This window comes from Syngnathus typhle, linkage group LG15 (genome assembly GCF_033458585.1).
Source record: "Syngnathus typhle isolate RoL2023-S1 ecotype Sweden linkage group LG15, RoL_Styp_1.0, whole genome shotgun sequence".
Lineage (NCBI taxonomy): Eukaryota > Metazoa > Chordata > Actinopteri > Syngnathiformes > Syngnathidae > Syngnathus > Syngnathus typhle.
The window spans coordinates 1,804,989-1,829,878 of record NC_083752.1 but is presented as its reverse complement, the minus strand read 5'-3'; the positions used below and the strand labels follow the sequence as shown (position 1 = coordinate 1,829,878).

The window sequence follows — 24,890 nt, the reverse complement described above, 5'->3', positions numbered from 1 at the left end:
GCTCAAGTCGTTTCTCACTCTCTTTCCCTAGCTTGTTTTTTTTTCCCCATTTGGAAGTAAATATGAATCGACACAAAGATACCCCACATATAAATAAATACAAAAATGTTATCATGAACACTGATATGATTTGTATGTCTATACTTGTTGTATTGTCAAGACCCATAAAGTATAAAATAACAGTTCAATTTAGTTTTTGTTCTGTTCACCCGAAAGGACTTGGAAAAGAACGATTGTCATCATTCGCGGTGACGTACTCAAAATCAGGTTCAGGTAGCGCTCGGCTTAATTTAAATAATTTTTTTAATGTTTCGGTGTGGTGAAAATGGTCTTTTATGTGCTCGCTGACAAAAGTGTGATGATGTTTGGAGAATCGCAGCAGGGGAAGATGACACCATTATTTGCAAAAGCAAAACAAATGCGCTCCCGCAGTTTCTTCTGCTATTTTTTTTCCTTATCTGACTTTGAACATCTCTCTTGCCATCCAGCCACATACTCTTTGAACGATCACGTTCCGTGGCATGAGAGTGCTATGTAATTAAGTCAGGGGAGCTGTGGGTTTGCAACGTGCCTCCTCGAGGGCCTGGCTCCTTCTGTGGATGATTACTGCCATCTTCAGGGGCAAAGCAAAATCGAAACCACACAGTCATGGACAATCAAGTCCCGGTCAGGTATTTCTTAGGATTCAAAAGTCATCATTTAAACTCATGACTGAGGGTAAACCTTGTCCAAAATAGCTCCAGCACTCGCCTGACCCTGAAGGGACGATTGACAAGAGAGACACCGCAGAACCTTCTCTGTGTGTATCCCAACACAACTTTAATTAATACTTTATGGCCAAACAATAATCATCTTCCGTTGTTCTGCAGATGCTCTGGAGGCAAGTGTACGGGAACAGCGCTAATGATGTGTAGCAGGTAGCTTATAAAGACTAATTACACGCCGAAGCAACATTGAAGGACTTGAAAAGTCCGTAATTACTGATAACGTGGATGTAATTGCATGCCGCTTTGTGAAACGGATTTCGAATAAAGATTCAGCTCGGAAGCTGCATGAGGGAAAGGGTTATTTTTTAAGGCTTAGTCTGTTCGGGCGGTCTTCAATAGATGGATGGGGGACCTGGTAGGGCCCAGAGCTTATATTAGATTGCCCGCACAAACTTTGAAAGCTGTATCTGAATGAACCCAGCCAACATTAGGATGACATATTTGTTTCAATCTTCATTCATCTCCTCGTTCCCCATCATCGTTTTGGCCAAAGCTGCAGGCGATGATTTCGTCACCCTCCCTGCTGGCTTTGATATGCTCGCTCTTGTCTGCAATGCTTCATCAATCACGCTTTGATCGCCGCCGCACAATCCATCCCCCTGTGAATTCATCATTTTGACCCACAATGTTCTGTAGGTCTGCTCTGGCATTCTGTCCTGACTTCTCAATAACAAACTAGTTACGCATAGCCTGCCGGGACTTTTTTAGCATCTGCGGGATTCAGCGGATGAATGTAATGTTGAGAAATAGAATTGCAGATAACATTTACTGTACTGCAGTGGTCTGCCAACCAGTCCAGACCTCCAGGGTGTAACACCACCTGTGACCCTCGTGAGGAAAAGCGTGCCAGAAAACGGATGGCTGAATCCTTAATCTAAATGTCGTTTTTGTTCCCTCTAGATCAGGAGTCATCTGCCCACCCTCCCATCCATCCGTTGATTCTTCAGACTTTAGTGCCCTCTGTCTGCTGCCAGCACCATTTCACTATCAACTCGCTCAGCCGTACTGCACGTGCTAGATGTTTGTGCAACGCCCTCTTCACCTGAGTCGCATAATAAAAGGGCACTAGAAGTGCATTTTAATCGCACAGCTTTTAAATGGATGAAAATATATTTTTAATCCACGCATTGGGCAAAGGAGGGGGTCAATGTGGCTTCCATGGAGGCCTGATGGTGTGGAATTAAAATGCATTCCAGGTCTGAAGCAAGTGGTGCATTGCTGCAACTCCTATCTTGGGCAGGGAGGGAGTTCAGAGGGGGTGTGGGTGGGTGCGTTTAGGGGCTGCTGGGAGTGGGGGCGTTCACGTGGGAGAGCTTCTGCAGAGAACTGTTGCTAGGAAACACTTGTAGCATCTCGTCTCCTCTTTTCTCCAAATGCCACAACTAACTGAAATGTCAGTTCCATCCACTCAGGAGCGTGAAGAATGTGGCCCGAGTTTCTATTTAAGCATCGGCGCATCAAAAGGACTCCAATAGAGAATTACGGCAAGGCTTTCTTCTGCAAACAGAATGACTCGTGATTCATCTCTCTATCTGGGCTTTTCTTTGACTTTTTCAGCTTTTCTCCGGGAATGTTTACACTCCTCTTGTCCTCTCACATTTAAGAGCCACTCACCTTTCTTTCTACATCATTAGTCCGCTCCCCAACTCTCCTCTCTTGTTTTCTGATTTAAAGCCATCTGCTTCAACCTGCCCAGATATTTGTTTACCAAATGCGTCGGATGACTTTCTTCCAAAGTGCTCTCTCTCTCCCTCTGCATTATTCAGACGGATAGAAAACTTGAAGCGTCTCAAAAGCCATACAATTGCATGTTCTCAGCTACTGAGTCTGGTGGAACAACCATTTGTGTGTTTGCTAATATCTACATATGTATTCACGTAGTAATCACAGCGTGAACATGCTCAGGTCAAAATCAATTACCGTAATTTTTGGACTATAAGTCGCACCGGAGTATAAGTCGCACCAGCCATAAAATGCCCAAAAAAGTGAAGAAAAAAACCCATATATGTATATAAGTCGCTCCTGAGTATAAGTCGCCCCCCCCCCACCTAAACTATGAAAATAACCGCGACTTATAGTCCGAAAATTACGGTATGATTCAATTCCATCACAGCCTCAACGAAAAGTGCAGAAAGCGCTGTAAAGAGCAAAGTCTGCAAGCCGTTAAGCAGAGCTAGTGTTTTGAGCCACATTTCCCGATGGAGCATCGAAATATCGTCACGTACGGCTTATTGTTATATTTTATAGTGCAATGAAAATGAGAAAAAGCCACATGGAGTTTCTGCGTTGTTTTGAAATACAAGCTTTTACAGCCAATATATCTCATTACGATAATGTGTCAAAGCATTATTTGAGAAGAAAAATAGGCTCAGATGGTTGTAACTCATTCCACAGTAAATACAAGAGCGAACTGAATTGTACACTTTGACTGCAAGCTCCCGAGTCGTTTTGAGTAAAGCGGCAAAAACTCAATAAACAGCCCTTTTTTTCGAGCAACTAAATATGTGCCTTTACCACGAGCCAATATCAATATTGACACAGGGGGAATGTCTCCAGGTTTTTTTTCCCCCAAACAGTTCCTCCCTTGTGTTTTGACCCACTCCTATTGCAACACTGCAACTTCTCAGCGGCACAGGTAAGTATAACCCCATTTTATCTCACTTGTCATTTATAACCGATTTACCAGAATTGAAAATTGACGAGATGAAACAATTCATAACCAATGACGCTTTTTATTTTGAACATACCGTAATTTTCGGACTATAAGTCGCACCAGCCATAAAATGCCCGAAAAAGTGAAAAAAAAAACCATATATGTATATAAGTCGCCCCCCCACCCAAACTATGAAAAAAAAGCGACTTATAGTCCGAAAATTACGGTAATTGGCACGATCATTTTGTTGTTGTCTGTGCAACAGATTTGTTTTTCCCGGCAATGCAATGCTGCTTGGACTACATTTCACTCTGACTACTTTCCTGATATGTTGTAAGTCGTATGTATTGTATATAAAGTGCACACACCATGTGGGCATCTTAATCATATGCAATGCTGAAATCAAGTTGAGCAGACACACGTGTAAAGCCCGCATGCAATACATGAATAATATCTGTCAGAAGAAAAAAAAAAAGTTTGCCCACAGAGGTCACCATGAGCGAAGCTCTATAAAGACACATGTAAATATTCAAAAATTCAAACCTTGGGGGGAATTTAGGTCTTTTTTCTAGAATGCCAGTAGGGGAGACATTTAAAGCATGATTGAATGCTTAATGCATCATTAAATCGTTGCATCTCATTAAATCATTGCATCTAACTGCAAAGCTCAAGGCACACGCTGACTCCCAAGGTCTGCCGAGTGACATGAAAATGAGACTTGTTGAGAGATGAAATGAGTCATGCCACACTCTGGACAAAATTCAGCCCAGCAGCCGCATAGCGCAAAATGTCGGATGGAGTTGAAGAGCCTGCCAGTCAATCGGAATAGAAAATCATCCTCCCGGTGGCAGCCAAACGATTCCCCCAAAGTTAAAAGTATTGATTTATTCACAATGCTGTGCAATACATCTAGACCTGCCCTGTATCGATTAAGAAGCCAACCAGTATCCAAGAAAGCATCACATGCAGCATCCACCTCCCGAAGCCCAACAAGACTTTTGAGCCAAAATGCTGCCCTTTCTCATTTCAGTCCACGTACAGGTTGAAAATGGCTTGGCCACGCCGCAGCCAGCCATCTTTCGACTGGCTGGCAGCCATTTAAAAGTCTTGCGGAGATAAGCGGCTTTGTTCAATCACAGAGCACCCCGTGCAGTTTTTTTTTTCCAGGCTAGCGTCATTGAAATATCTTCTGTGGCGCTGGGGGTTAATGGAGTTAATGAAGAGCAAAGGCGCGTGTCTGAGCCGGGTAATTAGTATATGTCAGACTGAAGACACTCTATGAATAACTGAATTGCTTCGTCCGCGTGGATGCGGTTCTTCAACAAGTGCGAGACGAGAAAGGAAAATGGGATTCCATCAGCAGAGTAAGACTTCATCCCAACTTGTGTTTTACCGAAAGCCAATTGCGAGTGTCCGCAAAATGTTCACGACCCTTTGAGAACATTGTAAAGCAATCTGCAACTCCGCCTTAGATATTGATCATTCGCGTCGGGCAGCTTTAAAGAATATTAATTTAGCCCTGACTCTTTTCTTATCAGGGAGGTTGTGTTCGTTTCCCCAAAAGTTTATACCAATAAAATTCCCAGCCAAGTCATTTTAAAAGGCTTACTAATCGGAATAATTCTAACTTCGCCTTTCATATCTCCAGATGTCCTGTGCGCTTCAGGACACGGCAATAGGAAAAGTCTAATCATTCAAGGCCCTGGGAAAAAGGCTGACAGCGCCATTAAGGTGATGAAAAATGACGCCCAAACAGACGACAGGAGACCTGAAGCTGTCACCCGAAGGAGGAAGGTCGAAAAGGCAAGAAGCGGAAGAACAAATGACGCCGGCTGCACCAGATTGGGAGGCATCTGCCAGCTCCGGCGATTCGTCTGCCAAGGTCGATACCTGAGGGACAAATGTTCAGGGCGTGGAACGACCAGGCTGTGTTGTATGCCAGGTAAAGGGTGGATAGTGTCTTCAGGTTAGTCCTTCCACTTCCATATTATCTTCTCCATAGTTGGAGCTTGGAGTGTCCTATGCAGCGGTCACTATAACAACAGAGTGAGGAGCTGCGACATGCACGGTTGCGGAGCTTTCCACTCCATCGGGTGATTTGCTCAGCTCTCATTTTTTTAAAACATATTTTTTTTTTCATGCTGAATTTCCAGTGTGATCAACTTTCCAAAAGTACCCTAAGGCGTCTCTGGTCTCGCTCGCTCTGTGATCTGAGAGTTATGAGCTACTCTGTCAAGACGAGCGCGCCGTATCGCAGGAAGTGAAAAAGCGTGTATCTTTGGACATGCAGTATTTTGTAATGGATAACTGGCGCGTCTCCAAGGTCTGGGTGAGTACCTGGGGCAGAAGACTGACGTTGCAAAAAATCATCAAACACAAATAAAACTTTGAACTTGACAAGCCACCCAGGGACCCAATAAAAACTCTTTTACGTTGTGTTACGCAATTTCGTATTTGGCCTTCTGCGACAAATTCAAGTGGAACGATATTACGGATACTTCCTTCTCATGCCATTTTTTTCTAAACCTGCCTCCTGTTCCAGAGGTCTAAACAGCACAGTGGACTTGGTGTGTGCTGACTACGGTGCAGTCAGCGCTCCATTCTCAGGCTCTCTGGCTGGTCCAGTGAGTCAGAAAGATGCAGCTGGTTTCCAGTATGATGGCGTCAAACTTGCCAATGACAGTGAGAGTGACTCAATATTTTATTTATTTTTTTACTTTTTGCAAGAGCTGTGGGAAAGATTCGATGGGCTAATGTCATTTTTACGACCAAAGGTGCTGCCTCTGGTATTATGGCGAAACCGTGGGAAGGAAGTTTAGAGATTAGATGAAGATTCCGCTGAACTCCTGGTTGCCTTTAACACCAAGAACCCCTCTTCATGTGTAAAAAAAAAAAAAATCATCATCATCACAGGCCAGATGGAAATCCCAGCCATACGTGTTTGCATGTTTGCGTGGGGGTATCTTGAGAGCATCCCGAGAGAACATCATTAGTACCTTGGCCCCTAATTGAGCAGCATTATCAGAAAAGCCTGTATGTGCAGTCCGGCTCCTTTCATCTTTGGCTAAAGCCAAGACATGATTAAACATCACAGAAGAGGCATTACCTCATCCTGACACGCGCATTAATACCGAAAACGCACCATTAGCAGGCGCAGGTTAAGTCCGGAGCTCTCTGATGGCATTTTGAGGTTCGATTTGGGATTCGAAAACATCCGGTTAATATGTGCTGTTATTTCCCCAGCGTGGTGGTATAGCGGAAAACTAATATTTCTCTTTGGCTTCCACTGACATTCTAAAAACACGCCTATTGGAGCAAAGCCACTCCTCTATACGGCAAAAATTTGGAGCATTAATTTTATTCAAATGAATTCAAGGGAGTCTTTGTTTCTTTCTCCCGCCCAGAGCACTGTGTAAAGATCTTGAACATTCGACCTTTGCGTTACACCGGCACGGTGGCGTCGGGGGACCCGCTGGGTTACGTGCTGCCCTTGCAGGAGCGTTTCGCCGGCATCACCTCGCACCTGAAGCTGCAGATGTGTGACGGCGCTGACCCTTCACCCTTCATTTGACTGTCCATTTACAGTTTCTATTTGCTAAAATACAGTAGGAGCAGTATCATCCAGCTTTATCATTCACCGTCATTACGAGAAACATTTATTGCAGTTGATCTGTGACTGATTTTTGTATAGGAAAAATATATCCATGCTAGTGGTCATGATGGTATATTGTGCATTAAAAGTTTGCAATAGATTCTCAGTTTGGAGATTAAATAATTCCATTTTCAAGAATGAATCCAACCTTGAGTATCACTATTCCACATTCTCAAATGCTTATATTAAGTATTGCAGAGTTTTTCCAAAACCATATATTTACTTTCCTTTGCAGCCTTGAACGTGTCATCCATCATCCATCAGCTGAATTGGATGAAGTGCCACATGTACAGTACCAATGTAATGACCTAAACCGGTCGCAAGATGGTGCTGTTTTACAACAATTCACCAAACACGCGTCACGAATAGCCACAATAGATAAATGGTAAATAAATCGTTGAATTGATAAATAGATGACAGATACACAAATGATAGATTAAAATAATGAATAGATGATAGATAGATAGATAGATAGATAGATAGATGATGACGGATAAATACATGATAGATACTAGATGATAGATAGATGATAAATTGATGATCAATTTGCGACCGTTTCCAGTGACGTCATTGGTGTTTTTTCTATTCTGTGCCAAAAGAGTTTGACAGCAAAGAGCGCACCTAGATGTTATCATGGTCCTATCCTGTATGCCGCGGAGGAGGAGGTTCGTATTCGAATCATTTCTTTTCTTTCTTTTTCTTTTTTCTCCCTTCTACTGGACCGTCCCACTTTGAGCTGAAGTGGGCGAGCTGGGATAGGCTGGGAGTGTGCTTAGCGCTCGTGAAAGAGAGAAAGAAAGAAAGAAAGAAAGACAGAAGGGGGAGACGCGCAAACTAGGAAGTCTGCAACTTTTCCCGGATAGCGTAACCTGGGACGGGAAATAGGACGACCTACCGGAGGGGGGAAAAAAAAAAATCATTTTGAAGGTGCGCATCTGGGAGACGCGGATGACTAAGAACCGTCACGGTGCAAACTTTATTCATCGCTCACTTATTGAAAGCCCGTCAGATTGATCTTGGAGCTGAAATACCGAGGAGGACATCATGCCAAGGAGGACCGTGCAAGAAGTGACCGTGCAAGATGTTCAAAAACGGAGAAACCCCAGCAAACATTATGTAAGACTGCTATGAGTTGACTAAAACAACATGTTGGTAGTTCAATTGTGAAACGAAATGTTGTTCTGCAGCTTTCCCCACCTTTTTTCCTCCTCCTCTTCTTCTGTTGACTAAAGTAAAAACAAAGAGAGGATCATATTACCGCTATCTGCCAGATGCCAGATTTCTAACGGGATTTTGCTTTAAAGGAACGCACTTTAGTTTTGGACATTCCCGACCGTGTGTAAAGTAATATATGGGTATTAGTACACTTAGTTATAAAAAGTATGCGTTACAAGTTAAAAATGCTGGGGACATCTGCATGACCCCCTCCGATTTCACTGCATCTGGGAATCACATGGGGGAGTATAAAAAGTGTACATTCCACATTTCGCACAATTTCCAGCCACTCCAAAATGGGAATATTACATAGTATATGGAAATATTAGAAAGAGCTCTTGCAATGATGACGTGCTATTCAGTTATAACCATAATCATAAAAATGACTATCAATCATTAGTGTACCTAATACTGTGTGTATTTCACACACTCAAATGTACACGTGACCTTATATTGAGTCAGGAAATGTTCATATAGCACTGTTATAATAACCTCTGAACATGCAACCTCCACATATGAAGGCCCAAGCCACGATTCAAACCCAGAACCTCTCCACTAAGATGCAGACATGCTAACTATTATTCCACTGTGCTGCTTTTTTTTTGGGCTACTGGAAAGGCAGCCCTGCCAGCCACTACTCAGCCAAAACCAGGTTGGGAATATTTTCAAAACTATTATTCCATAGGAAATCATGTCAAGTGATTCAATCCGTTCCAGGCTCCAATTGGCATCATCTTAAAAAGAATATTAAAGGTACAGGCATCTTTATTACTGTGATTTTAAGAAAGGTTGGGTTTTTTTTTTTTTTCCTACTGCCGTGTTGGTGTGGGACTAAAGAATGTGAACAAGACAATGGCTCGTTTCTTAGCACTGGACAATAGAGCCTCCATCATTCAGTGTTAAGTGAGCGAGGAGGTCAGAGAGGTTGGCTGTTGCCTGCCAAAGTGCACATGGATGACATCATGTGAGCAGCAGGCCGACCGCCAGGCTGCCAAAAGATGCGGCAGGGGTTAGTTCCGAGGCCCTGGTGCGCCATCGTATGTTTGTTTGCATCCAAAGAGGAACTCTGAATGTTTTTGGAGAGCAAATTGAACAGCTTTTCTCAGCAGCAAATTTGCTGACCGTACACCTTCATACTCATCAATTTGAACCAAGGCCTTTTTAAGGTCACACACTGCATGTTCATGTTTACATAAACCAATTTGAAATTCTGGCCGGTTATTTACCTGGTCTTTCCAGTGTCATCTTTGTCTCCAGTAATCCTTGAAAGAGCAAGGGAAAATCTGGGAGGGAGGTCAGCAGGGAGTTTCCAGCCACTGCGATCCTTTAGGGAGGAGAATAAAGAACCGGGTCAAGCGTCACACTTCGGTCATCAGTATATGAGTTTAGTATGCAAGAAACGGCTTGTTTTCAGAAAGTGATGTCATGACTTAGTCAGGCCTGCAACTGTCTTTCACAAATGGCTTCTTGTTTAGCTCTAGTGGATTTTTGTACTACTTCACCCAAAGAGGATTTGTTTTGACCTTTGACCTTTGTCTGGTTTGTTAGTGTAAAGAAAAAATAAAGAAAAATGACAAGGTGGCCTACTAAGCAAATGGATTTTGGTCAACCATGGTGGGAGCCTGGGCTACAGTATCCTGGCCGGATAATGACTTCCGTCTTTAACAGGAAGCGGTGTACATGAACCGGAGACGACAACATGTAATAGCTCGTTATTATCACACTAGAGGAATAAAAAAAAAAAAATGCAAATAATGTTTTCCTTTCTCCTAGGTTTACATCATCAAAGTTTCCTGGACCGATGGCAGCACCGAACTCATTTACAGACGCTACAGCAAGTTTTTTGACCTGCAGGTGAGTGAGAATCTCATTTAGGGATTTACATTCTAATTCAGTTTCACGTGAAAAATACAATAGATCTTAGAATAGATCTTCATTGTCATTGTCACACATGTACAATGAAATTTAAAATACTAAAAAAAAAAAATAAGCACTTCTTCGCCAGGAAAGACTATGCTCTCTCATCCCCGCCCTCATAGGGGACGGAAAAGGGCCCGGTCTAGTTAAGGGAGTGCAGGGCTGAATGCGTGATGACCACAGAAATGTCTGAATCATCGGCAAAAGTCATGCCAGTAGTGCGAGTGTTGTGCAAAGACGGAATTAGCATTCGAGTCGGTTTCCCTTCCTCTTTCTGAGCTCCTAGATTTGCTGCAAGGACTTGCAGAGAAACACAATACATGACTAACCCTAATTGCATTACAAGGCTTTTCACTTGATTAGGATCTATCAGAAACATGAGCTGCTACAGGACTCCCATACTAAAATCCCAACTAGCTTCATTTGAAATGTTCAGGTATTGTTGGCTAAATTGATGACGGGGAATATTATCAATCATGTCATTCTTTTGAATTGCTCATTTTCTCAAGTGTTCATGAATTATTTTTACAATTATCACCCAGAGGATTTGTGGCCGTCTATTTGGATGAAGCAGCTAAATCAATAGCTTTAGGCTAAATGTCTGTATTGGATCTTATTCCATAGATAGTATTGCAGCCGATGATCTTATTGCACTCCACTGGGAAGTAGTGATGACATCATCAGGCGTCCTCTCATGCAGCCTAATGATGCGGAACACAGTCATTTGTCTCCTCTTATTGCCCGCTTTTAATTTCCCGTCAGGCTCTTTGCGATCATATCCTGACACTTTACGGTCACTTTGGTCATCGCTGCAAGCACTCGCATGCTGGATGAACACGAAAGGGAACACAGAGAGGATGACGTGTGTGTGTGTGTGTGTGTGTGTATATATATATATATATTCTAAAGAAACACGTGTCAGCACCTCAAGGCCAAACAGGAAGTGTTAGTCACCAGTTTGCATCAACACAGCTGGCCCAAGCAGTACGAGAAGTTAACAATGGGATGGACGTGTTTCGCCATACATCTCATTTTTGCGCACATTCATTCTTCATCGAATTGATCTCGTACAATGAGCGTTTAAATATAAAACCTCTTGGTAGTTGTGAAGATCTAAACCTTGAACAGAAATAGACGGGTTTCTTCATGGAGGATGGAAATGTTTCTGCAACGGGGTCATCCTTGTGGGTTTTCAAATAAAAAAAAAAAGTCTATTCAGGTCACTAAAACCAGTTTTCCATGCTGCACACGTGTCCGCAGTCCCTTTTTGGCGACACTTAAAAGCAAGTGGGGGAGGGGGGAAAAAATCCAACGCATTGCTTCTTGCTTCTTAAGTGTTGCACAGCTGTCACATATTTTCCATGTGCAGTAATCGAGTATCAAAAAAAACTCTTAATGGGGGAGCACGTTTTAGTCGAGCGATGGGGGGGCTGCTCATAGGGAAGATTTTACACTAGCGTTAACCACTTTGCCATATGTCTCCTTAAACGGTTGAAGATGCTCGTTTAATATCGATGTTAATAATGACCTGAATATACTCCGGATGAAACTTTTCCAAAATGACAGTGTTCTAAAACGATTCTGTCCGTTTTGTAACTGGTTTCGAATGACCTCTGAAAAATTCCATATGCAGTTGAGCGAGTGCAATCATCTTCAGGCTCAGAAACTGCAAAGAGAGCAGCCATTGTTGTTGCGCTTGATTTACAGGAGTCTCCAAAATCTTTTATTTGTGGGCTGACGTGAGTAAACCGGATATGAACCAGACAAATTACAGCCTGGTGGAGGTTTATGTCTCTGAATCGGCAATAATTATACTTAAAAGTTGCATACTAATTAGCAGGTGGAATATGCAATGTTTCAGAAAAGCATCAATTTTAGAATTCCCTCATAATTCAGGTTACAATTAGCTGAAGGACAAAACTGGATATCATTTTAAAACAGCAATTGTGCGCAAGTTGGAGGCAAGAACATTTAGCAGATTATCTGTGGAACCGAAGGAGGGAAAATTTCAAGTAGATGGGCTCGAGCCGATTATTTCAAGTTGAGGCCAAGTGCACTTGACATTCCCCAGTCATCGCCTGGTTGGACCACTTTGAATATTTGACATAGGAGGCTTGATGCCAGTGGCATTTGAGAGAGACAGCGGATGGCCTTTCTTGTCTGAGTGGCTCTGATTACAGAGGAGCTGCATGGTTTAGACTAGAGACAGAGGTGGCCGACCGGCTGGGTGTGTCCGCATTCACACATGGGAGTGGTTACAAGAAATGTGTACTGGGTCCCCTGTGGTTATCCCCTTGCATGTTGCCGTTCAGGAAAATAGCATTTGAGCGGGCATTTATTAGTCTGCGCCTCTCACAGAAGGCTAGTTGTTGTTTCTGGACCATTGACACTCTCCGTTATCTCCTAAGTGCTTATTTAAAAAAAAACATATACCGTATTTTCCGGCCTATAAGGCGCACCGGACTATAAGGCGCACCTTCAATGAATGGCCCATTTTAAAACTTTATCCTTATATAAGGCGCACCGGACTATAAGGCGCACCATTAATGCATCATGTCAGATTTTGAATCCAAATCAAATCATTCTCCATTTTATCTTTTTTATTTCAACTTCAGACGGAACAAATTACTTTATAATCATAAAATAATGATCCATAGTCTTTTTGAGTCATGATTCATAGTCTTCAGCGGGCCACTTATGATTGATTTCATGACACAATACTTCGGGCCAGTTTGAATTTAGGAATTTGGTCCATATATAAGGCGCACCGTACTATAAGGCGCACTGTTGGTTTTTGAGAAAATTTTAGGTTTTTAGGTGCACCTTATAGGGCGGAAAATACGGTATATATATATATATATATCTGCTCAGTGCATTCTAAACATTGGCAGATCTTGCAGAAAGTGCTGATTTGAATGATGTCAACCTGAGCCATTCCCTTGCATGCAGTCAACGTGACATTTCCATCATTTGGAGGATTTTAATTATACGTTGCTATGTTTCAGATGGAGCTGTTGGATAAATTCCCAGTGGAAGGAGGTCAGAAGGACCCCAAGCGAAGGATCATCCCGTTTCTACCGGGTAAGAGTGCAAGGTTTGATATTTTGGGAGTCGCAAACTGGGCCTTGCCAAAACGATGCTTTTACGACTGCAACTAATCATTCAAGTACGTGGTTCATTATTCTCTGATTAAGCACAAGAGATCCCAAGCAAATTTCTGGGGGGTGGAAAAAAAAAAATGCCTCACCCCACCCAAAGCTGGGGTAGGATTTCTTTAAGGCCGGACAGATCTGGAACTCATTGAGGAGATACACAGCACAGCCGTCATCATACTCGGCAGCCCACTTGAAGAAAAAATAAATATCCTGCTTTCCTCATCTACAACCAGAAAAGTGAAATGACTAAGGTCACTCCTGTCTCAGAAGGTTTAAGAGTGTCTGCTTCCTGAATGTCTTCTCACAAAATAAGCCCTATTCATCTGCTGCTGAAGCCACAGAGTGGGCAATGTTGAGTCACTACAGCTTCATTCACTCCTTTTGGAAAGTTGCCAAGTACTCTTTCAGTGTATGAGAAGATAGTAAAAAAATGAGGGGGGTGATTGTCGTCAGTGACCTTGACTGGTTCAACATATGGTTGCCCAAAAAAGGCTCTTTTACAATTTGTCTCCTGTGGTTTGATTAAACATACTTGGTGGCTGTGAAAAATGTGCGAGTGAGCCTGAGCTCTTTCCAGGTCAACGTCCAACCACTCAGCAATCCACTTTTCCTCTTCTACTTTATTCTTTGTGTCCCTTAAGTTGGTTCAGAACTGGTTCAAAAATGTTTTCCTTTGGACTACAGCTGACAGTTCTTTGTATCGCCAATAAGCTCAGGATCACCGATTTTTTTTCCCAGAACTGACTTCTTGTGTCATGTAACAAAAGTACTTAAAGCAGTTTTTTTTTTAAAGGGAACTATTTCGAACCGTCGAGCTTGTCGGTACCTGTCGTTAGCACTACAGGGCGCTAAGAGTTATGACGACATAATTTGTGCTGGCAAATCACTTTCAAAAATCATTTCGAATCCCTGTCTTTCTTTCTTTGCTTCAGGGAAGATCCTGTTCCGGAGGAGTCATATCAGAGATGTGGCAATGAAAAGACTAAGGCCCATCAACGAGTACTGCAGGGTGAGTCCATGGACAGGTCCAAGCTTGTTTTGTGACCTATTTTTCTTGATTCCCTCCCGCGATATATTGATAAGCAAGCCACGAATCCCTCAGCATCTAAGAAGCCCGTATATGTCGCCAAGCCTCGCAAATAGTGTTACGTTCCAGACGTGCAACATCTTTCCTTTGCTTAACTCCCGAGATAAGGCCCCGAGACATTTGCTTGACTGCAAATCGCTCATTCCTAAACTTGCTTGTGGTGTACACAAGCCATTTTGTGACATTTAGCAGAGATGAATCGCCTCACAAAATGGAGCGGAGCACTTGCTTAGGCTCCACTGTAGCGGAACTGCCGTCATAAACGTGCCAATAGCTCATGTCTAATTGCTGCTTTTTGGGAAAACAAAACAAAACATTAAGCTCACTGCTGCCTGAGAGGCAGATTCCTGATTCGAGGAAGATTTTCTAGATCTCGAAAGGACTCTAGTTTTGTTTTGATACTGTCGTCCGTCTCTCAACAGGGAGCCACACCCTAAGGGCAAATTTTGGTGGTGCTGAGCTGGTTGGTGTCAGCAAAAGTGGTGCTTTTCTTCCATTTGCTTAAACTATTGCCCCTCCTTTTTCCTCTCTGAGGACAGAACGTGGAGGATGTTTTGAAAATGAGCTTTGACTGAAGTATACACAATAAATGTGCCATCTTGTTTTCTTCTTGTGGGTGGGGAGCAAGCACTTTTACAGCTGTGGCTGAAATACTTCAGTCAGGACAGTTTGAGCAGATATCTGAATCGGATTGACAACTCCAAAATATTTTCATCCACTTTTTAAATGGTCTTGTTGACAAAGTGGAACTTGATGTTGATGTTGGAGAAGAGCTGAGTCAGCTGAGGCTTTTAGCCTGACTCATATGGAATTTCCCTGGTTTGGTACTTTTATGTTTTTAATTCAAGACATGAAAAACACAGTATTTTTTCGAAGGGGGGGGGGGGGGGGGGCAAGCATCAACATCGAAACTGCTGCGTTTGGATGACACAACCTCAGTCACACACTGCTTGATACCATGTGAGTTCCAAATTAAGCTTAAACGGAAAGCACCATGATGATGCAATAATTCACAACCCTCAAAAAAAAAAAGTACAATATTGTTTGGTCAAGATGTTTTGTTTTTCAAATGAGAGGGACAATTTTTATTAGTATGCAGACAGCGTAAACTTTCTACTTTGGCAGAAGTAATGAATGTCGTGAATGCACAAGTCGTTCTCATTCCATTTGTTCTTTGAAAACACAAACGCACAATTATCTTAATGTTGCCCATAAAGTCCATTTGCGGTAATGTACGCTTCCTGCGCCCCCGTCTCGGTAATGAGAGGACGGGCCACCGTCTGGCATAAATCCAAGCAGATGACACCCAGTTCACGGTGCACTTTGACCTCTCGGTCGCAGGGGCAGACGTTTTTGCGTGGCTCTCGACTAAATCAACCATTCAGCTCAGGAGTGGGCATTATGAATGAGCCATGTTGTCTACACTATGAATCGGCAAACATTGCTGTCTATTTTTAACTTTGCAAAAAAAAAAAACTGGCTTGACGAACCTCATACGACGAGGCTAAGTGCCACGCAGGACAAGGGCACCTTGGTCTAGATATCTGGATAGCTGCCGAGCCTGCCGTTACAGCGACCGCTCCCCTCGAAGGACAGAAGGGAAACACTTAAGAGTATTAAAAGCCGAGGTAGAGGCCAGCACGGAGAGCTTGATGGATCGTATTGGTGTTTGCCTGCCAGCTTCAGCAGAAGAGGGCGTAGTCTGGCTCCCAATAAAAAATGACAGGCGGCACAAGGACGAGAGATGTTCCGTCTCCTGGTTTAGGGCAGGGTAGATTCAGGGTGACTGTCTGTCGCCCCTCTAATTGGTTTGCTTCAAAGGCAAAAGTAGGGGGTTGGAAGAAGAGATAAGAGCAACACAAGAGCAAAAATGCCCGTTTGTCTTCATCTGCGCTCGACTCGTCGGGGTCAATTTGTTTTCCGCGAGTGATCCCGCGCAGAGGGCCGTGACAGGGATGAGGAGTTGCTTCCATAGACTCCAGCAGGGACCAATAATGGAGCATGAGTCTTTGCTAAAAAGTTATTTTGACAAATCATGGGATTCTAAAATTAATTATTTGTAAACATGATAAAACAACACACTCATTTTTTCCTGTACCGTATTTTCCGCCCTATAAGGCGCACCTAAAAACCTCAAATGTTCTCAAAAACCAACAGTGCGCCTTATAGTCCGGTGCGCCTTATATATGGACCAAATTCCTAAATTTAAACTGGCCCAAAGCATTGTGTCATGAAATCAATCATAAGTGGCCCGCTGAAGACTATGAATCATGACTCAAAAAGACTATGGATCATTATTTTATGATTATAAAGTAATTTGTTCCGTCTGAAGTTGAAATAAAAAAGATAAAATGGAGAATGATTTGATTTGGATTAAAAATCTGACATGATGCATTAATGGGGCGCCTTATAGTCCGGTGCGCCTTATATAAGGATAAAGTTTTAAAATGGGCCACTCATTGAAGGTGCGCCTTATAGTCCGGTGCGCCTTATAGGCCGGAAAATACGGTACTTGCTCTTGCAACAATGCAAAACAATCTTGCGTCCTTCCAGGCCCTCATCCAGCTGCCCGTCTACATCTCACAATGCGAGGAAGTCCGAGTATTTTTCGAGACCAGACCCGAAGACCTCAATCCACCCAAGGAGTAAGTCTCAATTTACCTTGAAAGCAACAAGGGACGTTCCATCAATTACTTGTTGAAGATTTACACAATAACAGGAGTCCTCATCCGAATACAAATACGCAATCAGTCACCACGCTATCAATCTTGATATATGGTGTCTGACAGCCAGAGCAGACCAGCACTCGGGCAGATTTTCTTTTTGTATTCAGTACACGGCTGTAGTTGGTCGCCAAGGACAAATGGCTCCTAACTCCTCATGCAAATTCACAAGCATATGTCGGGAGGGGTGAAGGAGGAACCTTGGTTCGTCTTCACTGAAATGAGATTAAGATTCTCTACCTTTTGCCATTCCTGCACACATCTCTATGACGACTCTTATTGCATCTACTACTTTTATATCAATATTCGTATTGCTCTGCGTATCCCCGGCCGGCTGCGTTATGAGATTTGCTTGACCTGTGTTTCACCTCCCCGAGAAATGAAAAGCCCCGACATGCAATACACTCAAGCTGCTCTGTAATATTCCCCATTATTAGATTACCTTCCTCGTCATGGGTAGGTAGCTTTGCTTTGTTTTTCTTCTATAGTAGAATGGGTCATGATGAAGGATTTATTGCGACCCGAGCTGCTCGAAACAATCTTTCACGAGCCCGACAACATTCGTGTGGATAAAGGCAAACGGCAAAAGAAGTTGCGCAAAGAGAGGCAGTGTGATTTAAGAAAATGGAAAAGGAAGATGATAAATCATAAGTGTGCTATTGCGTAAAAGGTTGGGCGCTGACTCCCACATTCTTTCCTGTTTTCGAGCAACGCTGGCCAGTATCAACAGCAGCCGGTGCTTCATTGCATTTATATGGCAGAAATGTAATAATGAATAAATATTCAATCAAATAAATATTCAATCAATATAGTATTTCATGAAAACAATTTCCACATTGTAGTCATGTATTTTTGTCTGTTTTTTTAATCAGGGAACCAGCAGGAAAGAAGAAATCAGGTGAGTCATTTATCAATACTTATGATTGATTCTTTTTTTTTTTTTTTAACACTCCCTGTGACCATAGTTGCGTTGGGGCAGTGTTTCCCTCTAGTGGTGGAATAACAGCATTGATTCAAATGTTGATTTTCTTAAAAGAAAAGATCTTTCATATCTCCGTTCACTCTTAAGTTGCATCCATGTCATTCCCTTTCAGTTCTCTTCTCCGTTCATTTTCCTTTCCATCAGGGTTTGCGGAGAGAGCCACCACTATCCTAAAGCGAGGTAGTAAGACACTGACCGTCATGCTTGGTCGTGCTGTGTGTTGACCCGGCAAGTTGCTAGAGGGCTCCCCAACACATCCACCCTCTCCCCCTCCCCTCAGCCAGTAAATACGACAATATTTCAGATGATAAAAAAATGGAGTTTTCAAATCATCTTACCTTCATCGGCACCTGCAGTTGTGCGGTTGAACATCCTCGGCCTCTGTTGGAGGAAATGAGAGAATCATTGAAATGATTTATTCCATTTATTTGTGTGTTATGCCGAGGTTTAAAACACAATGTGACATTGTTTTGTGTTTGCTTTGCTTGCCGCCGCTCACTGAAGGATCTGCATTCAAATCTGAGGTGGCGTAGCCCATCGAGTTGTGTTTATCCATCCATCTGCACCTTCAGTGATCTGCTTGCAGTCTTGGTCTTTCCCATTACTATTATTTTAATCACAGTCATTTTCGAATTGAAGCCTGACTGAACTTTGCCTTCGTATTTTCCACGGTGTTGGTATTTTTATGGCGCTGGTTAATAATTTGCATAACCCTATATCGCTTTGATAACCTCTAAGCTTCGTTCTCATCGATTGGTCTTTATGGTCGGGTTCCCTCGCACTAGCTCTCCAATCACGTCCGCTACCTCGCCTGCTTTGCATTCGGGTGACTCTTCATAATCTAGTTAAGCCTCTTCTCATTTATTTGTTGGTGCTTCTGACCTTGTTGGAATTATTCTTGGCATGTCACCAAAAGTCAAATCGCTTTACTTGCATTAGTGGAAGTTTCATTACAGTTGGACAGTGTTAGTCAAAAGCACGTCAAGGTGACTATCTGAAAAGTGCACAGGTAATAAAAGTTCATGGACAGAATGCTGATATCCCATTAAGAGCCTTAATGAGATTTAATGACTAATAATTTGAGTGGAGGCTTTGCTTTATTATTGACAATTTGCCTTGGGGGAAAAAAAAATAGCAAACAGTAAATATAAGCTAGCACGCGTTGTCATTACTCTAACAGGAGACGGCAATTCAGCTGACCCGCTCCTTTTGGACCAGTTTGTGGCAGTAACAGACTACGAGAAGCAGGAAAGCTCCGAGATCAGTCTCCGGGTGGGTCAGGTGGTGGAGGTCATTGAGAAAAACGAGTCAGGTAGGTTCCCCATCATATCATGGGGTTTTTTTTTTTATCAACCTCAATAATTGATTGACTCAGTTTTATTACCTACTGGACCATTTTGAACATGAATGCCTTCGCAAGGCTGGTGGTTCGTGAGTTCAGAGGACGCCCAGGGCTGGGTTCCTGCCACCTGCCTGGAGGCCCAAGATGACCCTGATGACTTCACTATTCCAGGAGAGGAAGGTAACGGATGAACAAAGCCGCACGCTTTCGACGATTAAGATCCGATATTTCTTTCGGCGACCATTCCGATAACGTGAAAGCATCTAGGGACTGAATCCAAGCCTGGCTTTTATTTGGAAGTCGCAGATGGGTTGAGGAGTAACATTGATTCCTGTCTTGCCTCACCGTGCTGCCACGTCAGCGCCTCGGAGATTCTGGTCTTTGCCGAGGCACGTGGGGCGCCGTCGAACTTTAGGGGATCTTTTCAGCACGGGCTTTGGGCAAGGTTGAGCGCACGCATTTTCTTCTACTCTTTACCCTTCAATGTATGTGCCTATGTTGATGCATGCAACCTATGCTTGGCTTGTGCTGTAGTATGAAGGGTCTGTGCATGTGAATGACATCCTTGCTTTTAAAGAAGAACAATCATCTTTGTCATGTAGCCAGGTGGACGACGTCATGTTCTAACTTACCTTCAAATTCGGTTTCCGACGTCGTAAAACGAGGACCTTGTGTGCAGGCTGCATGGTTTCATCACCCACTTCAGACATATCTAGAGTTAAAACAAAACAAAACGAATTTTAAATGTTATTATTAATACATGCAAACGTACCTTTCAAATACGTTCGAGTGATCATACATTTATTTGCACTGGCTTCCGTCCAAAAATGCTCAACAACCCAACATTAGATGCTAATTAGTGCATGTTTTGCACCAAAATATACTTGGGCAAAGACTTTATTTTGTTCTAGCATGTTTTTCTCCTGCATGTCATTCAAATCGGCGCACTCACCTGTTGTGAATCTGTCAAACAATCGCTCGTTCAATTTCGCAACAACACGCCTTTGTCACATCATTAAGCCTTGAATATATTCATGCATTTGGGGGACGCGAATTTGCTAAATCGTGTGAACACAGGGAAAGGAGAAAAGTCACCGTTGTTTACGTACTTTTGCTAAAAGTGTGTTGAAGTATTCCTGGCTGCAGAGTGCAATTGGGGGCGTGGCTCATTGTGCGTCATTTGACTGCGCCCTTCTTTTTACTTTACTATTCTTTTTATTTTGGCTGTTTTAATGATGCTGTTTAAGGACACCACGCTTATTTTTATTTGGAGCTATTTTTCCCGAGCACAAAAGTGGACAAAAATACTGGACAGTATTTTAAATATCTCTCAAACATACTATGACAACTGCAATATTAAAAATGGCATTATATTAAAGCCGCTGAGACAAACCACAAGCAAAACAATGCTTCATTGCAGGTAAATGCATATTTTTTGATACTATGTGCACCTAATCACTCATGCCCAGTGACCATATGCATGCATTGTGTGTTTTTTGCATGTGTTTATTTCTCATTTACACTCTCCAGGCTTTACTCGTGACATTTGTCACATTTTTATATTGAGTAAATTCTTTATTATATTATATTATATTATATTATATTATATTATATTATATTATATTATATTATATTATATTATATTATATTATATTATTTATCAGTAAACTTCTTGTACAGTTGCCAAGATAAAGAAATATTTTAGTAAATGCCAAAAAGAGAAACGGCATATTTAGTAGCTACGTGTTTTGGATGCATTTGATTATACCCTGTTTGTTTTTTATTAATATTCCAAGATGGCACATTAAATAAATGCTTTATTGTTTCTTTTCCAGAGGAAAAATATTCTGTGGTTTATCCGTATTCGGCACGGGACGAAGATGAGATCGACTTGGAGAGAGGAATGATTGTGGAGGTCATTCAGAAAAATTTAGAGGGATGGTGGAAGATCAGGTAATTAATATTGTGATCTATTATTTCGACATTACACATCTCTTTACAGTGCGACCAATAATCCGTCATCCAATCAGGTACCAGGGACGCGAGGGCTGGGCCCCAGCTTCCTACTTGAAGAAGACTGACATTCAAAGCCAGAAGCAGGCAGCGGGCGGCGCCACACACGCCAGCACCAACGACCTGGACGGATTCTCCAAACAGAGCCAGCCGACCCGTGAGAACCGAGAGGGCAATCAGAAAGAAAACAGACTCTCGTTCTTTTCCGATAACAAAAGTAGGTTCATTTGAACGTTTTCCATCGTGAATTGACATTGACTGATTCTTTGTTTGACGGCAGAATTCGGTTTAAGACAGAGACCTCCTCCACGCAGGGATCTTTCTATAGTAAGACACTTGATTTACCATCCATCCTCAAATGGTGGTCTCGTGGGCTTGACACCAACACTGTTGTCATTTTCACAGCCACGTGGTACAAATCTTCCCAAGCCGCCCGGTCCTCCGCAAGTCGAGGAAGAGTTCTACACAATAGCGGACTTCCAGACCACCATCCCCGATGGGATTAGCTTCCAGGCTGGAGTAAAAGTGGAGGTAAATGAAGCACACCTGACGGAAGTGAAGTGACAAAGATTTCAAACGTCTTCTTTTCTAGGTGATTGAGAAGAACGGCAGCGGCTGGTGGTACATTCAAATAGACGAGCAAGAAGGTTGGGCCCCGGCTACGTTTATCGAAAAGTACAAGAAGACAAGTAATGCTTTGCGGCCCAATTTCCTGGCGCCGCTACCTAATGAGATGGAGAAGCTGCGACTGGAGGACAGCGCTTCTTCAAATGCCCCGGCCAAAGATGATAGCTGGTCTAAGCCTTTACCGGATGAGCCCTCCGTAGTCCCTGAATCCTGTACCAGAGTCAAGCTTAGAGACTGGAAGTCCGGTGCTACCAAGTCTGCCTTCTCCGGACCGCTGCCTCCAGCCCCCGCGGCCCCGCCTGATGACAAACCAGCTCTACCCCCGCGAAGAGAGTCCATCAATAAGAGTTTGGACTTAGAGGTGGCAGAGAAACCGGCCAGACCGGATCACGCCAAGCCTTTGCCCCCCAAACCACCAACTCCCGGAGTTATCATGCCAAAGGCGGCACCTTTCAAACAAGACAAAACCCCAGAAGCAAAGAAAGAGGACAAGAGCAAAGCGCTTCATCTTCGCAATGAAATGGGTCTGGAATGTGGTCATAAGGTCTCTGCCAAAGAAGTCAAGAAGTTTAACCTGAAGCCGGTACCCAAGCAGCCACCCAAACCCAAGGCCGAAGTTACGGAGGAGAAACCGGAGGCAGCTTCTCCGGCGGTATTCATGAAGCCCAAGCCTGTGCTCCGACCTAAACCCGTTCCAGCCGCCAAGCCGGACCAAGCAGCAGAGACCAAAGTCGACATCACCAACCTGAGAAGTAAGCTGAGGCCTTCGAAACCCGTGGACTCCGCTTCAGCGGAGGTCAACCATCACAACGATGCCCCGGCGGCGGTCCTTCCGAGCGCACCGCCCTTTCACATCGCATCTCTGAATAACGGCAAAAATTGTGACGAACAGAAATTCCCCCCTAAACACGTGAACGGCCATAGTGGCGAGAGCTCGCCACCTTCTGCAAAACCGGCAGTCCCTCCCCACAAGGAGCCCCCTCTGAGACCCCCGGGTTTAGCTCCAAGAAGACCTCCTCCTCCAAAGAAAACAACCCCTTCCAGCCCAACTGAGATCAGATCAGCATGGGCTTTGAAAGACACTCAAGATCCTCCTAAAAGTGGACCGCAACTCAACAGACCCCCGCCCCCTAAACCAAAGGGCTTTTCTCCGCCTATCCAAAGCAAAGAAAAAGAAGAATCCAAGGGGAACAAAATTACAAATCCCCCAAAGCCCCAAGTGAAGAGCGACAAGCCCGGCCCGCCCAGAGACAAGCTCCCACCTTTGCTGAAGGAGTCCAGTAAGGACGAGCTATATCTGGCCGTGGCGGACTTCGATGGCGACGACCCGTCGTCCACCTTCAAGGTGGGGACGCTCTTTGAGGTCCTGGAGAAGAACAGCAGCGGCTGGTGGTTCTGCAAGAACATAGGAGAAGATGTTGAGGGCTGGATCCCTTCAAATTACTTGAGCAAGAAACCTTGAAGCACTCAGACGCAATACTGTAGATTAAAAAAAAAAAAAAAAATCACTATCTAGCTAATATTCATTTTTAATTTATAGGTACAGTTTTTGGTTACAGGTTACAGGTAACCACGCTTTCTCTAATAGTAAAGCCTCTTCATATGCAGAAATACACCGACTTTTGTCGTAATAAAACAATGGGTCCTAAATAGTGTCAAAAGCAATAGCATAGGAGGCGGGGTGTTATACAATAATCCTATATAGTTATTATAATAAAAGATATTTTGTAATAAACGTGAAAATCAAAACATACCGGCCGCTATCTGAGAAAATGGCAGAATTGGAAATGTTTAGCAGATCATAATTGCAACAAAAAAAATGTCTGACCAATGTACAGCACAATTATTATTTTTTTGCAACAAGGCTTGACTGGTCTCAAGCGTGGTCAGTGTATCAAAAATATTTTCTATTGTAGAGAATATCTTAAATGTCTGTCACTTTTTTTTCCCATTTATTCTCATCTTTTGTTTACCGATGAAGGGACCAGCAAGAGGAAAGGAGTGAGATTAATGAGGAAGGTGGCTGATAGGTGATCTGGTTTGGATCCAATGCATTCTATGGTTATCACGAAGCAAAGTAGGAAAAATAAAAATGTGTAGACAATCCGACAAGACTTAAATATTGAGTCGCTATGTTCATTTGATACACAATGAGTGTGAGGGAAGTTAGGTGCAGAAGATAAAAGGTAAACGTATGGTTCGGTGATGTCATCACGGCAGTATTGTGGTTTGTCCTTTTTTTATTATTACATTGAATTTAAGTCAATAAACAAACTTTTTTTTCCATTCTGGTGGTTTTATTTGTTACGAGTATCACAATTTTCCTTGTTGATGCTTTTTTTAAGAGTCAAGGATGAGAATTGTGAGGAAAGACAATATTTCTCTGTAGTGTAGCTGAATTTGAGAACTTTCAAGTAATTTGGACTCATGAAGTTGTGCACTTGTTTCTTTTCAATATTTTAACTTGCAGGCTTTTATACACTGACAACTGGTGAAACGCTTCAATTTGATGATGTTTCAAGTCGCATAGAACACATCTTTTTTATGTTCCTAGATAAATGAATATCTACAGGAATAAGAGTTTTATGCAAAATGATCTGTACTTGTAATAACATAGGCAAGAAAGGACTATTTTAGATCTTTGTGATTTAGAACTTGGTACAACAGCGCTACCATCTGGTGAGATTGTATATATTATTTTAAGAAACTGTACTGCTCATAAGTAAATATTAAATGTAGCCCAGAATAAATAGATTG

The 24,890-nt window shown here is 42.9% G+C and overlaps 2 protein-coding genes and 1 long non-coding RNA gene across 6 annotated transcripts in view; 2 read left to right on the top strand and 1 right to left on the bottom strand.

Annotated features, from left to right (window-relative positions):
• LOC133168152 (uncharacterized) overlaps window positions 1-20,668 on the bottom strand; it is a 64,592-nt gene extending 43,924 nt beyond the window's left edge. The window contains exons 1-4 of the long non-coding RNA XR_009718157.1: window positions 20,603-20,668; window positions 20,126-20,205; window positions 18,490-18,532; window positions 9,514-9,611 (exon numbers count right to left, since the gene is read on the bottom strand). This is a non-coding gene — a long non-coding RNA (uncharacterized LOC133168152). The remainder of the gene's footprint in view (window positions 1-9,513; window positions 9,612-18,489; window positions 18,533-20,125; window positions 20,206-20,602) is intronic.
• LOC133167696 (leukocyte cell-derived chemotaxin-2-like) lies at window positions 3,383-7,178 on the top strand. The gene is made up of 6 exons (XM_061298530.1): window positions 3,383-3,402; window positions 3,686-3,753; window positions 5,069-5,362; window positions 5,423-5,513; window positions 5,963-6,102; window positions 6,825-7,178. Exons 2-6 carry the CDS (start codon window positions 3,708-3,710, stop codon window positions 6,989-6,991), a joined length of 738 nt encoding a protein of 245 aa, XP_061154514.1. The 5' UTR covers window positions 3,383-3,402; window positions 3,686-3,707; the 3' UTR covers window positions 6,992-7,178.
• On the top strand, window positions 7,750-24,419 carry sh3pxd2b (SH3 and PX domains 2B). Of its 4 annotated transcripts, XM_061299463.1 has the most exons (15): window positions 7,750-8,188; window positions 9,836-9,988; window positions 10,061-10,141; window positions 13,210-13,285; window positions 14,292-14,368; window positions 17,000-17,091; window positions 18,042-18,067; window positions 18,296-18,331; window positions 19,332-19,463; window positions 19,572-19,673; window positions 21,329-21,446; window positions 21,524-21,723; window positions 21,787-21,833; window positions 21,912-22,037; window positions 22,099-24,419. In XM_061299463.1, the coding sequence occupies exons 2-15, from the start codon at window positions 9,968-9,970 to the stop codon at window positions 23,593-23,595; spliced, it is 2,631 nt and encodes an 876-aa protein (XP_061155447.1). In that variant the 5' UTR covers window positions 7,750-8,188; window positions 9,836-9,967; the 3' UTR covers window positions 23,596-24,419. The 4 variants fall into 4 exon arrangements, with proteins under 4 accessions (XP_061155447.1, XP_061155445.1, XP_061155446.1 ...); XM_061299461.1 differs by lacking the exon at window positions 9,836-9,988 and having other exon boundaries at window positions 7,755-8,188; XM_061299462.1 differs by lacking the exons at window positions 9,836-9,988; window positions 18,296-18,331 and having other exon boundaries at window positions 7,764-8,188.
• Window positions 24,420-24,890: the final 471 nt, after the last annotated feature.

What these genes read in the sequence shown, in the direction of transcription:
- LOC133167696 (XM_061298530.1), top strand. Translation starts at nt 3,708, where the DNA reads ATGCTGCTTGGACTACATTTCACTCTGACTACTTTCCTGATATGTT. An exon ending in CAGGCTGTGTTGTATGCCAG is followed by an intron (nt 5,363 to 5,422) that starts GTAAAGGGTGGA and finishes TCTTCTCCATAG; the next exon opens with TTGGAGCTTGGAGTGTCCTA. An exon ending in GGAGCTTTCCACTCCATCGG is followed by an intron (nt 5,514 to 5,962) that starts GTGATTTGCTCA and finishes CTCCTGTTCCAG; the next exon opens with AGGTCTAAACAGCACAGTGG.
- sh3pxd2b (XM_061299461.1), top strand. Translation starts at nt 8,117, where the DNA reads ATGCCAAGGAGGACCGTGCAAGAAGTGACCGTGCAAGATGTTCAAAAA. An exon ending in GATCATCCCGTTTCTACCGG is followed by an intron (nt 13,286 to 14,291) that starts GTAAGAGTGCAA and finishes TCTTTGCTTCAG; the next exon opens with GGAAGATCCTGTTCCGGAGG. An exon ending in AGGCTGGAGTAAAAGTGGAG is followed by an intron (nt 22,038 to 22,098) that starts GTAAATGAAGCA and finishes CTTCTTTTCTAG; the next exon opens with GTGATTGAGAAGAACGGCAG.